This window comes from Podarcis cretensis, assembly GCF_951804945.1.
Source record: "Podarcis cretensis genome assembly, chromosome: 6".
Lineage (NCBI taxonomy): Eukaryota > Metazoa > Chordata > Lepidosauria > Squamata > Lacertidae > Podarcis > Podarcis cretensis.
Window position 1 is genome coordinate 97,365,196 of NC_137175.1, and position 17,103 is coordinate 97,382,298.

At 43.1% G+C, this 17,103-nt stretch overlaps 1 protein-coding gene across 1 annotated transcript in view; it reads right to left on the minus strand.

Moving 5' to 3' along the window:
- PAPPA2 (pappalysin 2) overlaps window positions 1-17,103 on the minus strand; it is a 119,997-nt gene that overhangs the window by 34,852 nt on the left and 68,042 nt on the right. Inside the window, exons 14-16 of the mRNA XM_079981035.1 lie at window positions 12,660-12,831; window positions 9,686-9,863; window positions 9,273-9,486 (exon numbers count right to left, since the gene is read on the minus strand). Coding sequence (XP_079837161.1) covers window positions 9,273-9,486; window positions 9,686-9,863; window positions 12,660-12,831 — 564 coding nt within the window. The remainder of the gene's footprint in view (window positions 1-9,272; window positions 9,487-9,685; window positions 9,864-12,659; window positions 12,832-17,103) is intronic.

Genomic DNA, 17,103 nt, shown 5'->3' on the forward strand with positions numbered 1-17,103 from the left:
TCCTTTCTGTGGGACCAGACTAGCCCCTCCCCCACTGCCTTTTAAAGAAAAAAATATGCCAGTACTCACCATGAAGTTGCCACACTTCTGTGTTTTTTTTAAATGATATTTATTGTAGTTTCAAATAATACACAAAAATCAAGAAATAAAAAGAAAAAAGAAAAGAGCAAAAAAGAAAAGACAAAATTGAAAAATGTTCAACATTTAGAATCCTAATTTTCAATAACTTTTTTCCGCGACTTCTCCTCGCCTCCCCTTCTTGTATTCCATGTCCAAATATTTATTCAACAAGTTCTTATCCCTAATTTTTAACCCTAGTTAGCCCTTGTGGTCTCTTCCAACTCTATGATTCTATGATTCTAATAACAAACTTAGTTGGTCTCTAAGGTGCTACTGGAAGGAATTTTTTTTTTAATTTTCTCATAAACTTAGAAACTAATAAGAACATATTCAAATACTTTATTACATTGTGTTCTTATTCTCTACCCCCAACCCATCAAGCACATCAAGGGGCATGGGCATAGCCAATATTTATTTAATGGGGGCAAGCTTTATGTTGGGGGGGGGAATTGAGTTATCTGAGATTACTTGATTGGGGGGGAAGCTTCTCCCCCCCTGCTATGTCCATGTCAAGGGGGGGGGGAATCATTCTGAGTTAGGAAACTCAACTGTGGCTTGTTTTCTTGAACCAGGGGCTCTGGGAGTACTGGAGTGAAACCAGCTGCCACCTAAGCTACCCAGTTGCAAGTATTGCGGACTCATCAGACTCAGAAAGTAGAGTTAGAGAAGTTCAAAACGTTCAATTTAAAACTTCTAAACCATGGGTCGGCAAACTAAGGTCCGGGGGCCAGATCCGGCCCAATCGCCTTCTAAATCTGGCCCGCAGACGATCTGGGAATCAGCGTGTTTTTACATGAGTAGAATGCGTGCCTTTATTTAAAATGCATCTCTGGGTTATTTGTGGGATATAGGAATTCATTCATCCCACCAAAAAATATAGTCTGCCCCCCCCACAAGTTCTGAAGGACAGTGGACCGGCCCTCTGCTGAAAAAGTTTGCTGACTACTGTTCTAAACAGTTCCCCCCACCACACACACACCACGGGAATCTGATGCAGCCACTGGTTGGCATTGTTGTTCTTTCCCAGAGCTGCTTCCTTATGAATGGAAACAGTCAAAGGAAACCTAGCTCCCTAAGAAACTAGAAATGTGTTTCTACACTGGCTGATTTTAATGTACCGTTGGATTTATTTTGGGTTTAAAATGTTTACAGCCTTACATTAATGCTTCCTTATGCTTGTATTTTGTTTGCAGACTTGGTCCAGAAAAGCAGCTTAGAAATATTTCAACTTAAATTAAAATAATATAAGGAACTCCATTATATCTGAGATCCTACCTGAATGTTACAAACATCATTAGAAAAATAAAAGGTAAGTAAAGATGCACTCATTGGCCTATTTCCAGGATGTGTCACTTTCTAATGTGTTCGCTCTTTGTCCCATTAACAACCCCCCCTCCCCCCACACACACATAGAGAGGGAGGGAGAATACTGCAATTAAGTGTTTATTTTGGAACATACTTTCTCTGAAAATAGACATTGTAAATGCATTGTGATACTTATCTGTGCCAAGAACTGGATTACAACATTCAGAGAAAGGTGAATTCCAAAGGATAGCTGAATTGTGGTGTGCACAGTAGTCTGAGCGGACAGATCAGGTAGTTTTCATTAGGCTTTGCAAGGATCGGATTCTTCAAGCATTCCTACATACCCTGCCACTGCCCCATTTTAAATGGATCCTGGAATGTCTCATTTAAGGCTGGCACCCTGTCTTCTGGGATCACTTTGGCAATCGCCAAAGGCTCACAGCAAAGCACCTCTCAGTGGCTGCAGAGAAGGAAGAGGCGGAGATCCTGCCTACATGTGATGTTCATCATATGGAAAGTATGTAAGCCAGGCTCTGACTCTCAAGTATTCTGAAGCTCCGGAGCCCTAGAGCTGGAAAAATCTGGAGTGGGGTGGGGCGCACAAGCCTCACATATAGGGAGGAGCAGGGATTCTCCAGTTCAATCACACTTGTAGCCTTCTGAGTTCAACCTTCAGGTGCCTGCAAAATATACTTGTCCTTACCTAACCCTGAATCAGAGTGTTTGTGTCTGGGGAGAAGGGAGGGGAGTTAAGTACCTGTTCACATAGCCAGCTAAGCAGCCAGAGAGGTACTGGGAAAGGATGAAGCAAGGGGCGGGGGGAAGAGAGAGACTTTAAAAGACTTGCTCTTAGCCCTCCTTTGTAACAGAGCCACGACCACTTCTTCTGATCCTACAAAACTGACATTTATTTAGGATTAGCAGCGGAGCCAAAGCAAAAAAAAATAAAAAAAAATCAAGGGTTTTTTAAAAAATTCCAACATTTAAAGGGCAAAATTTGAAAGCCTCGGGAAGACATATGAGGCACTGCAAGAGCTGTGTTTGATGTGAAGGCCTCAACATCAATCTTGAAAACATCACAATCCATACAGCAGGGGGACTGGCCCTCCCCCAAGTGTGTATTAGCAGTAGCCAGGTTTAGGTGCCAAGGAAGATGGCAATAAATTAGTCCAAAAGCTTCACATTATCTGCCAATGGCAGGAGATTCAAGGATTCCAAGCAGCAGAGCAGGAAAGAGGAGAGGTATTTACTGGTAAACTGGATGGAAACAAAACTGTAGCCTTAAGGGTTAGTATCCTTGTCTCTCATGTTTTCTCAGTGAACAGCAAAAGCATCAAAACAGACACCTCTCGCCCTTCACTACAAGAGAGATAAACACCTCCAGTCTACAGCAATATTCCCTTCCTTCATGGTGGACTATGGGCCGAACTAGATAATGTATGAAATGCATGCAGAGCTGACCCACCTGAGGCCAAGCACAAAATGGTACCCTCATACCCACCAGGAAAGAAGGGGTGAATAAAGATCTACATCAGGAATAAGGGGTGAATCCTGCCACCTGAAGCAGTCTTCTCACTTTGCTTGCTGGCTGGGCCAGCCCTGAATGCATGAATAAATTTCAGCATCTGTGGATCAGGATTGGGGTTGTGCTGTGAGGGTTTTAAAAAAACAAAAAAACCCTTTCCTCCATGCAATAGTTCTGGGGTAAATCCCACTCCCTCTTTATGTCAGGGCTGCAACACAGGGTGAGTTACGTCATGTTAATACAGATTAGTTACCCTTAGAGTATATTTTTTAACCTGTATTTTGGTACTTTCAATGAAGGTAGCTAAGAGTACTGTATACAACTGCTAGACTTTTCTCAATGTTTGCTAATGACCAAATTATGATGTAGCACCCTGCTTGTGGTTAACGCTTAGCTGGAATGAAATATTCAACGCAGCAATAGAGAAATTAAAATAATAATTTATTTGTCAGACAAATAAATATGAGGCACAGTGGTATATGGTTACCAAGCTCTGGCCTGGCCTCTTGCCATTCTGGCCAGCACTTATATTTCCTTAATCCAGCCCCCTTGCTCCTCCTGTGGCTGCCTCTGTCCAATCAGCCTGGTTAAAATTCCTATTGGCTGTTTGCTAGAACCAATCACAAAAGATACACCCATTTCCTTCTGCCCTTTTATGGAAATCAAAAAGCTATATATTCTTCTATCTATAAATGACAAATAAGTAGTAATATATCTTACATGTGTCTCAACAAGGAATCTTAATTACCAGCTCACCTCTTGCCCTCCTTGCCCTATTGCCTTCCAAAACAGATGATTAATCTTGAATTTTTATCTTAAACATATGTCAAGGATTTTGAGTTCACATCAACATTGAGAGATCTCCTTCATCTGAAGGTTTCTAAACAAAAGGCCTGACAACCATATATCAGGAGTGCTCGATGGCGTCTCCTGTCTGGCAAGGGGGGTCGTAGGCTGATGGCCCCTGTGATCTCTTCCAACTATATGAAATAAGAATCTAGCATTTCTTAAATCCTTTGCATAATTATATTTAAGCTAATATATTTAATACATAAATAACCTTTTAAAAGGAAAAGAAATCTTAAAAGGATCTTAGTTTAAGAAAGAAACAGCTTTAGAAAAGACTTCCCAAAAATGTTCTCTTTCTGCCAGCTAGATGCTTTTTCACTGCTCTTGACCTTTTTAACCTTAGGAAGAAGATATGGCTCATTTTACTATTTATCAACCCTTAATTTGTAGGGTCAGTGTAACCTTGGCTGTCAGCCTGTAATTCCCTTTTTACGACTTTGAGAATTGTTTTCTGCTATAAATCAGGGGGGGCCCTTGTCTAGGAGAAAAACATTTTGCCAAGGTTCTTAGGCAGCTGGTCTTCTGCCTGGCATAAAATATTTATGAATTTGAACTCATTTTTAAAATACAAGCCCTGATTAAACATATAAGCTTTAATAAAAATGCAGGCTTATGATTAGATGCCTCAGTGATAAGGTATAATTGTGTGTGTGTGTTTCTGAAGTAAACTGCTCCACATAAAAAAAACCCTGACAAATTGTTTTGATGTCTGAATCTTAACTGACAAACCATAGTTTTTGCTTCATTTTAGATTTCGGCATTACCCTTCCGCAGAGCTGCTCCCAGGGCAGCTAACAGATGAGTAGAACCATGAAGATGTCCTGGGTTTGTAAAATGGTTCAATTCTTCAGCAGGGTGGGAGTTCTGCCCACAAGCTTTGCTTACTATCTCTTCCTCCCTGAAGTTTTCTCTCGTTTTGGCTAGGAAGCAGGATATAAAAAGTTTTATACTGTTGCATTTGTGGGAGTAGAGGGCCCAAACTCCGCTCAGTTTCAAACATTTTACATTTAGGTTTCTCTTACTGTGGAGTAAAGTGGAGTCTCGCCTGCTGCAGCAGAAGGAGGGCTGGGGCAAGAGGAGCAGTGGCTGAATCTTCTCTTACAGCCTTGTTCATTTTTAAAGGTTTTCTGGGTGGCGCAGGATCCACCAACCCTTTCATGTGTTCAAAATAAATCATGCAAACTGAGCAGGCTTACTCTGCAAGCACAAACAGACACGAAGAAGATGATTTTCATAATTTAGCTGGAGTGCAGCCTGTTGAGTTTACAGGGCAAAGAATTTGGGTTTAGTTGGCACAGACACTGGAATTATTTTGGTGCAAAAATATGAACAGGGCTGCATACATTTCCAGTTAATGTTAGGTGGCCTGCGGCCAAGCTACACTCTTGATCATCCTAGCTCTATCCTCATTCACCCACAGTGGCCTTTCTGAAGAATTTCCAGGTCCCACCCTGCTGATTATTTCCATTTCCATTTCCCTTCCCCACATCCACCTCTCTCTACACTTTTTATGATCTAACTTCAAATCAACTGCAATGTTTGGATAATGTGGGACCTACTGGCGGGAGAGGGATATACCAAGAAAGGAAAACAGAGGGTGAGGATAAGATCAGCCTTTTGGTGCAAAGGCACGGGGGCCTGTAGCTTGCTCATGTTATTGTTATTATTCAGCATGAGCACTGCTCTGGGCTGGCATTTTGTTCACTAGAATAAGTTCACCAATGGCAAATAACAGCTGGTATAAAGGATCCTCAAGTGACAATTTGTTTACCTTCTTCCAGATTCTCCTGCCTCTGTCTCTGAAAGATGAATGAACCTTGAATAGGATGTGATCCTGCAAACAATGTTTTTTTTTTATTTGATACATCTGAGTAGGAATCAAGATGGGAGGGGGGAGGGGGATTATTGCTATGTTTTTCTTTCTATTTTTATTACATAGTTTGTCTTTTTTATATTGTGATTTTATGTTGTGAGCCCATCAGGGTGCCATCTTCCTGGTTCATCCTCTCTCCTGGACAGAGGGCAGTCTAGCCAGTTCTCCATGCCCTGGCAACTTCCTGATTGGATTACTACGGTATGTTATATGTGAGGCTCTGTCTGAAGACAGTCCAAAAGCTTTAGTTGGTGAAGAACACAGCTGCCAGGATTTTGACAGGTGTAGCAAAATCAGATCATATCTTGTTAGTGTCAAAAGAGCTCCACTGGCTGGCTGCCCACTTCTGAATCTTATTCCAAATACTATTGACTTATAAAATCTCTCTAAACAACTTGGGACCCAGGTATATTCTACACGTTAATGTGCATACAGAAAAATCACATCTGAAGTGTTCATTTGCTATATAAGGTCACCATCTGGAAACATCCTTCCAGTGCAATCCAATGTCTACTAAGAAATAGGGTCAACTGAGTTTAATTGAGCTTATAAAGTATAGAATTGCAGACATAAAAGGCGGAGAGTGAAGCAGGCTTACTGTGAACAGAAACTCAAATTTATGCCACAATGAAAGCCAAATTCTGCAAACTTGTCAAGATAGCAAGTAATGCAAATTTTACTCATGCACACACTATTTTGTAATTGTGAGCATTTTTTCTATCCAGAAACAATATTGTTAGGGGAAAAAATAAATGTTGTGTTTAGAGGGTAGAGTTCTACATTAAAAAAAGAAGCTGGAGAGGTACAGTTTTGACATTTAAAAATGATGAAGGTTAGCATAAATTCACTTATGTACTATTTTAACTGTTTTCTTACCAAAGGCAGATTTTTCATTTGGATTGGAAAAAAGGGGGTGGAGAGGGAAGGACTGGATTTTCATAGCACTGGAGGATAACAGAGCTGATTCCATGAGGTAGGACAGAAAACTCAAGACTCGAGGGAAAGGATGAGAGGATCTGTCTGTTTTGGCTTTGCATGGTGAGGCCCCGTGACCACCCTGTTCCCTAAGGTGCAAATAACTAGACAACACACAGCATATTTAAAGAACCTGATTATTCAGAAAACTGAAAGCAATTAAATAATTGTGGAGTTGGAAGGGACCCTGTGGACCATCTAGTCCAACCCCTTGAAATGCGGGAATAGGCAGCTGTCCCATGCAGGGATCGAACCTGCAACCTTGGCATTATCAGCACCACGCTCTAACCAACTGAGCTATCCAGGCTGAGATGCTAGTGAGTTACAGATGTGAAGGTTTGGCCATAGGCACTGAGGTAAGCAACTGCACATGTCACTCATGCCCGCCCGCTGGGAGCCAGCAAGTAGGGGCTGCCCTATGACCTAGGTCAAATTGGGGCGGTCCCCATTGGTGGAGTGGCATGGCCCTAGCCCCCTAAACTTACCCGTGGAGGGGCAGGCAGAGGCTACAACCCCCCCTCCAACCAAGACTAGGCTTACCCAATGGCTATCCACCTTACAAAGTTACAAAAATACACCCTGTTTAATTTGTATACAGCCTTTCATCCGAAGAGCCCAGGGTGGTTCACAACAGAAAAACGCAAAATAAGAATACAAAATACACAATAAAACAAAAATTAAAGCAAACAAATAACGTGCGCCCCCTCACACAAACACATTTAAAAGGGAAGCCATGGAATGTTAATCAGCCAAACGCCTGGTTGAAGAGAGACATTTTTGCCTGTCACCTAAAGATATGAAATGAAGGTACCAGGGGAACCTCTCTGAGGAGGGAATTCCACAAATGGGGAGCCACTGCAGGAAAGGCCCATTCTCTAGACCTCCCCTGGAGATTATGCCACAACGTTTTACTGGAAGTAAGTATTGTCAATTAAAAGTCCTCTGCAACCTTAAAGCTGCAAAATACTATGGACAAGTCCAAAAAGAGCAATTCTCATATAGATAGATGATAGATAGATAGATGATAGATAGATAGATAGATAGATAGATAGAGATAGATGATAGATAGATGATAGATGGATAGATAGAGATAGATATATAGATGATAGATAGATAGATGATAGATAGATAGATAGATAGATAGACAGATGATAGATAGATAGATAGATGATGATAGATGATAGATAGATAGATAGATAGATAGATTGATATAGATAGATAGATAGATGATAGATAGATAGATAGATAGATATAGATAGATGATAAATAGATAGATAGATGATGATAGATAGATAGATAGATGATAGATAGATAGATATAGATAGATAGATATAGATAGATAGATGATAGATAGATAGATAGATAGATAGATATAGATGATAGATAGATGATGATAGATAGATAGATAGATAGATAGATAGAGATAGATGATAGATAGATATAGATAGATGATAGATAGATAGATAGATGATAGATAGATAGATAGATAGATAGATAGATAGATAGATAGATATAGATGATAGATAGATAGATGATAGATAGATAGATAGATAGATAGATAGATGATAGATAGATAGATAGATAGATAGATAGATAGATGATAGATAGATAGATAGATGATAGATAGATAGATATAGATACATGATAGATAGATAGATAGATGATAGATAGATAGATAGATAGATATAGATAGATAGATAGAGAGAGAGAGAGAGAGAGAGAGAGAGAGATAGATAGTCAACTCATATATATGTATATCTCACTTTCTTACCTTTTCTGGAAGACCAGAAGTGACCCTGGGTTGTGTCAGTGTTAGTCATACTCAAGAGTAAAACTACTGAAGTTTATTTATTTCTTGTATTTATATCCCATCTTTCCTCCAAGGAGCTCAAGGTGGAGTACACGGTCCTCTTCCTCCCCATCACAACATCACTACAAGCTAAGTTAGACTGAGTCCATTGTGACTGGACCAAGAACATCCAGCAAGTTTCATGGCTGAACAGGGATTGAACCCTGCCCTCCCAGATCCTAGTCCAACGCTCTGGCCACTACACCACAGTGGCTCGCTGGCTACCACCCATTAATCTGAATGCATTTACTCTGAGTAGAACTTAGCTGGCTATGCACTGACTCACAAGACATCATCCCATGACTCTGGCTCTAAAGGACAGCCTTTTGGATTCTATCAGCCTTTAACTCCAATCCCTTGCAAGTCAAACAGCCTTATGGTGATTTCAATTACCAGCCATTCTAAACCTTCTCTGGGCCAAGTCATGGCTTATATTACCTTCCACCTCACTCTCTAGAGAAGATCAGAAGCTGACCTTACTTTCTCCTGCTTCCACTCCTCCACCTTGCTTTCTGCACCTGTTCCTGGACGCCAACGGTGAATGACCTTTTAGCCACGAAAGCTGACTTTCACAACACACTAGTATGCTTGGGGAAAACGCCAGATCTCCCAGCAGGAGTGGGACTGGCCACCATCAAACCCACTGGCCAAGTGCAAATACTCCGGTGGCAACATCAAATCCAGCAGGCGCTCTAGTAAGACTGAAGCGCAAATGCTAAGGTGGAAGAGGCAACAGGGAAAATAGCAAAGGGAGATAATATATTTCCTTTACTCACTTCCTGGGCTTCTCCTCTGTGGTTTCTGCCACGTGGTATCCAGGCTTACACTTGTAGCGGCAGACAGAGCCCACATCGTGATTCCCTTGCAAGCATCGGGGCACCAGCAGCTTAGCATTGGGAACCGGGCGTGGAGTGTCACATTCCAGTTTGCAGTAAGCTTCTGGGAGTGACCAGAGGCCATCGTCCAGGCAGGTCAGCCACTGACTCATTCCTGACTCCAAGTAAGAGAGGGAGAGGGGGGTGAAGAGAGAGAGAGAGAGAAGGAAAGGAAAGGGAGGGAGAAGAAGCACCCACTCAGAAAATTAGACAGAATTATTTGCAAAGACAAGAGCATAACTTTCTGAAGCTCCAATTTATCATCCAGAGCTACCTAAGGGAGAAGGGCCGTCAAGTAAAGCTCATCAGCATACCTTGCAGTTTTGCTGGCTTGATACAGGAGAAGAAGCATCGCTTCATGTAGGTGGTCCCTTTAGGGCAAGAGAACTCTGCATACAGGACATGTGATTGGTCTGGAAACTGGCAGTCGATGGGGTCGCAAGTCACAGACCTGTCCCAACGCCCATAGTTACAGGTCAAGAGAATTTCTTTCTGAGGGGGAAAAGAGGGGGAAAGTTGCTGTGAATTTCTACTGATTGTCGCAAGACTGATACAGCAATCTAAGAGCTGTCCTTGGCTCAGGAATCAAGCCCGAGACCAGATGGGAACCGCCCAAAGGTTGGCCTCTGCCTCTGGGCTGGCAGGTGCCTAGTCTTGGTTCACAGGACTGAGAATTGGGAGATCATGAGAACTGTTTCCCCAAACTGACTCACATCAGTCAAAACTCCAACGCAGTGCTGGTGGCAGGTGGAAGTGAGAATCATGCCCTGACCTCAGGCTTGCAAATGATGGGAAGCGAAAAAGTGGTTGTCAGCTAATGATGTGTCTTTGTTGTTGTTGTTTTACAAAATGAGTTAAACTAGGATAATTCCCTCATTTCATACAACTGCGATTTTGCGTAATTCATGTCAATTTCACTTGTGGAAAACCCTGCCTCCCCAACCTGCCCTCTGATTCCCAAGACATCAGAACGCTGCACACTCTCAGCATATTATCACATTCAGGAGGTTCACATTAGAAACATTTTCTTGTTAAAATAGAATCATAACTGAAAGCTGAGATTTCACAAGGCCGACTCTTCTCCACACTTGCTGCAATCTGGTAACGACCAGGAGTCGCCCTGCACCAGGCATTTAATGGGGGGGGGGGGTGAGACATATGTCAGGAGTGCCAATCCCATTGTGCACTCCTGCCCTAACATGCCTCACTTGTGATGCTAGCAGTGCCTCCTCCACAGCAAGGCACAAGAGAAGGAGCCCTCAGGCAGTCTTTCTGCCAAGGTGTTTCCTGCTTGAGTGCCAAACATGGAAATGTTAAACGAGGCAGGTTTATTTTGCTGGTGTGTGTGTGTGTGTAAAATTAAAGCAAAAAGGATACTTTGTTTCACCCGAGAACACAGTGTGTGCAAGAGAGGACCGAGGGCCCAATCCAAATTGCATCTGCCCACATCTGGATTAACTGGAGAGTCATATGATTAACCATTAGAGAAGATGGAAGAGAGACCAAGCCACCCGGGTAGAACCACCTAACGCATGCCTCTTTCCAAGCCACTGACAGGCCTTCATAAATTTTGATCAAGTATCCCTTTTAATTCTTTTCAGACTGGCTTCCTTTCCCAGTGATATCCGGACTGCCCTTTCAGTGGCAGGGACTAATTCAAAAGCCTTTAACAGCCTGAATAGCAACTATTTTGGTCAAAAAGCTCTGCTAAAAGCAGCAGGCTTAGGCCACTGGTCGGCTGTATCTGTTACCCAAACCAAACGCCATTTTTGCCTCTGGGTTGGAGATTTGGGGGACGCAGGTGGCGCTGTGGGTTAAAGCCTCAGCGCCTAGGACTTGCCGATCGAAAGGTCGGCGGTTCGAATCCCTGCGGCGGGGTGCGCTCCCGCTGCTCGGTCCCAGCGCCTGCCAACCTAGCAGTTCGAAAGCACCTCCGGGTGCAAGTAGATAAATAGGGACCGCTTACCAGCGGGAAGGTAAACGGCGTTTCCGTGTGCGGCTCTGGCTCGCCAGAGCAGCAATGTCACGCTGGCCACGTGACCCGGAAGTGTCTCCGGACAGCGCTGGCCCCTGGCCTCTTAAGTGAGATGGGCGCACAACCCCAGAGTCTGTCAAGACTGGCCCGTACGGGCAGGGGTACCTTTACCTTTACCTTTACACCCCTGCTTTCAGGGGCTGCATGTATCACCCCAGGAGGCTCTCAGTTGCTGAAACCCACAACAAATTGTAAATAAAATGGTAAGTTTTTCACATATGGGCAGCCACTTTTCCTGATGATGAACGAATGGCATGTGATGGCACAATTCCCAGTTTAGATGCTTGAGACACCAGGTTGAATTTGTGCATCTATCAGTCTTGTGACTTGATCTGAATGAAAATCAGTCAAAGAAGAAGGCAGCATCCATCAATGGTCATTTCCTGCTGGACCATATTAATGATAGTAATACTTAGTATCTATCTGACCCTTTAAAAGTATTTCATATGTTTTATCTCTATAATCTGTTGACATGTCATTTTATTATTATCATCCCATTAATGCAAATTGGATAGCACTGTGGATAACAGAAAGTAGCTTGCCAAACATATCTGGCAAGTTCACAAGAGAAGCAAAATATGAACCAGACACTTCCTACCTAGCTCCCAGCAAGGTTTCTTAGCTATTGTACTATAATGGGTCTATTAAACTCCTCAGAAAGCCCACTAGCTGACTCAGTGTTACATCAGAGATCAATTTGGCCTAAAACACGACTAGATTATGTGGCAAAGGAACCCTAGTCTGGCACAAAGGAAACTGAAGTTTCTGCATTCAAAGTAAATTCTGCAAATAGTTATCATTTGCAGGAAGTTCTTTTCTTTCCACCCCAATATTTCGGTCTCGCCTTTTTTTCTTTTCTTTTCTTTGCCAAACATTGAAATATTTTTGGCAGGGAGCAATGTGGTAACTGGAGAAAAAGAATGGGAAAGTGAGGGAGAACAGGGGTCACTCAAAGGCAGCAATCATAACTGGAGACCATTCGAAAAAGTACATGAAGCTATGATGATAAGCTTCATGCTGGTCTTCAAGCCTATCTTTGCAACCATAAAGTCCACACATTTTTGTTTCCTTCATCACAGCCACCACCTGTGAATCATTGCCACAAGACCCCTTAGTACTGTACAGTGTATCTACTGAGTACAATGGGGAAGATAAATAACTGGTGGGATTGCAGTGGCAAGGCCTCTCTGGAAGCCCCATCTACCCTCTTGCTGACACATGCGTGCAATAACATCACAACCCCATGTACTCACCTGTCCTGGGCGCAGCAGCTGCCCATGGCTGGCATGGAGGACAAAGCCCTTTTCACAGGTAACAGCACACTCCATATGCCCCTGGCTGCTGGGACTGCAGTTGACAGCAGCAGCATGATGGATAAATGGCTGCACACAGCTGCCATCCTCTCCACAGGTGTGTTGGGTGCAGCTGTGGAGAGAAAGGGAGGAGACTCAAAATGCAGCTTCCTGTATTGCAAGGCGGGACTGCATTCTCCTCTTAGCACTGTGACAAAACAAGCTTGACACAAGGGAACGCAGAGTGTCACCCATACACCCTACTGTCAACCGTATTTTTAATCTAAACATCTAGAACCCCCTTGGTGTGGCATCAAAGAAGGAGGAGAAGTGAGGACATGAGGCTTTACTCCCCTTGGAGCAGCCTTGCAGAATGAATACATCTGGGATCCTTAACCATGTTGTTCAGTCTTTTGGGGAGAAACAGCTGAAGATTCTCTTACACACAGGGAGGGGCTACTTGAGACAAAAGGTGATCGAGGCTCTGCCTGCCACTGTAGAAAGTGATAATGGGATAAGGCTGATTCCAGAGGGCAGAAGCAGATGTCCAAGATGCGCACAGAAGTTCCTTATCGCAAGTTAGAGAGGGACGTCTTAGGAAACATGGGTGAATATGCCACAGAACCATCACCACAGAGTATGTTAAGTCCATACCACATTTGCATAATAGATGAGTGGTGCCCCAGGTGGCGAGCAGGACATTATCCTGATGAAATGCAAAAGGCTATTGATTAAAGTTACTGGCAGATATGTAGGTTTGGCCAGCCAAGCAGAAGGAAGTTCCACATCATCAAGTCTAATTAATGACAGGATAGAGTTGTGTACTTGTGTCAGCAGCTGGCAAATGCCTTAGATCCCAGATTAGGCATCAGGATACAACTAAATTTATGGCCTCCCCTTTCACTGACAGCAGATCCCTTTCACTGACAGCAGTCAGCCTGCACCAAAATACATTTTCTATTTGTGCTTGCAAAGAGCCCACACTCATTGCAGTGTCACCTGTAGAGCAGAGCTAAGAGTCAATGAGTTCTGGAGCATGTGCTGAGTGCCAGCTGAACTGAGCACCTCAGTAAACACTAACTTCATTTCAGAATTTAATGAACCGCTGCTCAAGCGCCAATAATGTATGTCTCTCCCAGCTCCCTCAAACTCCACATCTCTTCCTAATGTTTAGTACAAGTTGTATAAAAGTTATTGAGGACATTCTTTCTGTGATTTAGTTTTGGCTGGTGGGTTCACAGCATGTGATTACTCCAACGCTTTTTTATATCAAATGTGCTCCTGTTGTGCCCTCCTTCCACCAACACCCCATGCCCTGCAAGTTATTCCCTGAGGGCGCTGGCCATGAGAGACTATCATGACTAGTATCCTTTAACAATAAATCAATGTGTTTTAAAGAAATTTCATCTGCAAAGCTGATTTCTGAATGGAAAGCAAGAGAACAAATTATTCCCACTGTTGTTTTAGAACACCTTCATTAATAACAGTTGTCAGGGGGCCAAGCTATGCACCAATGATTCTAAGAAAGAGTCATAACAAATTAGTGCTGCAAAATGCTTGTGCCTCAAAATTCAAAAGTAGGCCTTTATTCATTTATTTAGGACAGTTTAATACTGCTCTTCATTAAGAAAAATGCCAGGGCAGTTTACAGATAATGTAATCAAATAAATACAAAGATCAGCACATTATAATATATATAATATCCACAGTAGCTAAAACAAACACTACAAGCTTGATATTAAAAACCAGCAAAATGCTTTAATACGCACTTAGAACCAGTCAAGGTTGGCAAGGGACTGTCTGGTGAGGGACAAGGGGCATTTTATTCCATATGCTGTGTTAAGTTGTGGGTGAACATATCAGACGACACAGCGATTCTTCAAACAGCTCTTGTTTATTCGCAGGCCAGAACAAAACTGAACTGAAGGGTTCAGCCAGCCTGCTTATATAGAACGCCACTAGAACGCAACAGTAACCATTTTCTGTAACTATCCAATCACTGAACGTCACTTTCAATCCCTTATTTGAATATGTGGACCTGACTGAAAACTATCTACAGTATCTCCCTGCTGGCCCAGGGTGAGAACTTCAGTACATAACATGCTGGGCTCACGCTGCACAACCAGGAGGGCCTGATCTCAATGAGCGAGCAAGTCTATGCAGGCAAGTCTACACAGGTAACCTGGTCCTAAGTTGTTATAGGAAAGGACTTAAATTTTGATGGACCAAGCCTGCATTACTTTACGTTAAACCACTTATCATAATTTACTGATTTAAGCCAGAGATGCCAACTTCTAAATACCAGGGGGTCAGGTGGAAGGATAATTCTGTTCTTTCAAATCACGGAATTGTACTTTGCTACATAAATTTACAAGATGGTGGCGTGAAGCCCTTTCTCTAAGTCAGGGGTAGTCAACCTTTTTATACCCCCCCCCAATGCATCTTTCTTGATGGCAAATATTTCCTTACCGCCCAGCAGTGCTCAATGGAAGGAGGGTTCAGCTTGTGCCATAGAACCCCCTCCTGCCCACCTAGAATCCTGAAACGCCCACTAGTGGGCAGCAGGGACCAGGCTGACAACTCCTGCTCTAAGTGATATTGAACATATACAATATATTCTATACCACTCACAGTCAGTGTTCAGTCAGTATTCCCTGCAGGAAGGGCTATACAAGAGGAACACGATCATGCTTAGAGACAAAAACACATAACGAAATATGAAAGTATGGAATATGTCACGGCTCAATTGAATTGTTATTTTGGAAGCTTAACTATAGTTTGGAGACAAACCATGGTTTGCAACTGGCCAGAATTGTAACTGTGGTTTGATGCGCATTTGCAAATGGTTGATTGTGCAGACTAGTTCTGAGTGATGACTCAATTAACAATTACCAAAATGGCCACCACAAAGATGAGAGGAAGTAGTTCCAAACCGTGGTGCGCCTGCTGTACACCCGATAACTGAAAGAACAGGTGTTTTGTTTTTTAAAAAAGTTATTTTTAATACAAATTATTATAAAAGTAAAGAACACTATCTCAGAAGCAATATTCTTTCTTCTCTGTCACACGGGAAGGAATACAGCTTCTAATATGCTCGCTATGATGTTTGCATAATCTAAAAGTAATTGATCTTGAGTTGCTGTCATGAGGGACAATGGAGAGCACCACCACCCAGAAAACAGAAGAAGAGGAAGTTCTGAAGGAGGGAAGCAGCCAGAGGACCTGCCCAGCATCAGCTTAGCAATGGACAGCCACGATGGAGCCCCCCTGGATCCAAACCATATGTGTAGAAAGAGCATTGCCAAGACTAGTAGTCCAACACTGAAAAGGAACAGACTGTTTTGAAAGGGTTTCCTTTTGGGGGAGGGGGAGAGGCAAGGACAAGTGAAAATGGCAAGAAAAGGGACCGCAAGACAAAATATTTCTTTTCTCCCTACACGCAGACATGTTTATGAAGTGAGAAATGGTTTTAGGGCAGCTGCTAAAAATTCTTTCACTAGCTTAGATTTCCATTTTCTTCTTTTTAATATATATTTTACAAGCACATGTGTTTGTCAAATCGTTGAGCTTCTGGGGACTTCAACAAGGATCAAATGTAATACAGATCTCTCCCTCCCACCCACACTTCCTCAAGACTCCATTACTGCAATGAGCTCTTTGTGAGGTTACGCTTGGGCCGAGTCTGGAGGCTGCAGCTGGACGGTGGATGGGGGACAGACTATTGCCAGCACAGAACTCCAGCGCTCAAAAGCATGCACTGGCTGCTCATATGCTACTGGGCCATGCTCAAGGTCTTGTATTAATTTACAAGGAGCCAGTGTGGTGTAGTGGTTAAGAGCAGTAGACTCGTAATCTGGTGAACCGGGTTCGCTTCCCCGCTCCTCCACATGCAGCTGCTGGGTGACCTTGGGCTAGTCACACTTCTTTGAAGTATCTCAGCCCCACTCACCTCACAGAGTGTTTGTTGTGGGGGAGGAAGGAGATTTTTAGCCGCTTTAAGACTCCTTCGGGTAGTGATAAAGCAGGATATCAAATCCAAACTCTTCTTCTTCTTCTTCTTCTTAACTAACCACTTCTCTCGCTGACCAATCCCTGATGTATTCAGGGGAGTCCCTGTTGGTTCCATGGCTCGGATGCCCAGCTTGTATCCACCAGGACCCAATGCATTTAGGCCCAGCAAGAGAGGGGAGAATTGCATCTGGCAACCTGAAAAGCTTAAGCTGACAGACCAATGGCCATAGCACTACACTGACTTCCTCTCCAGGTGTGGGGCAGGAGAAGGATGTGGCAGGGTTTGAGGGCACTGCTAATCAGCTGAGCCTGCAAAGTCCTGTGCCTTTGCCTAGATGGTTTAATTTCAAGGCCAAGGAAGTGGGGTTTGAAGGTGCTGACAGTAAGTGGCTCT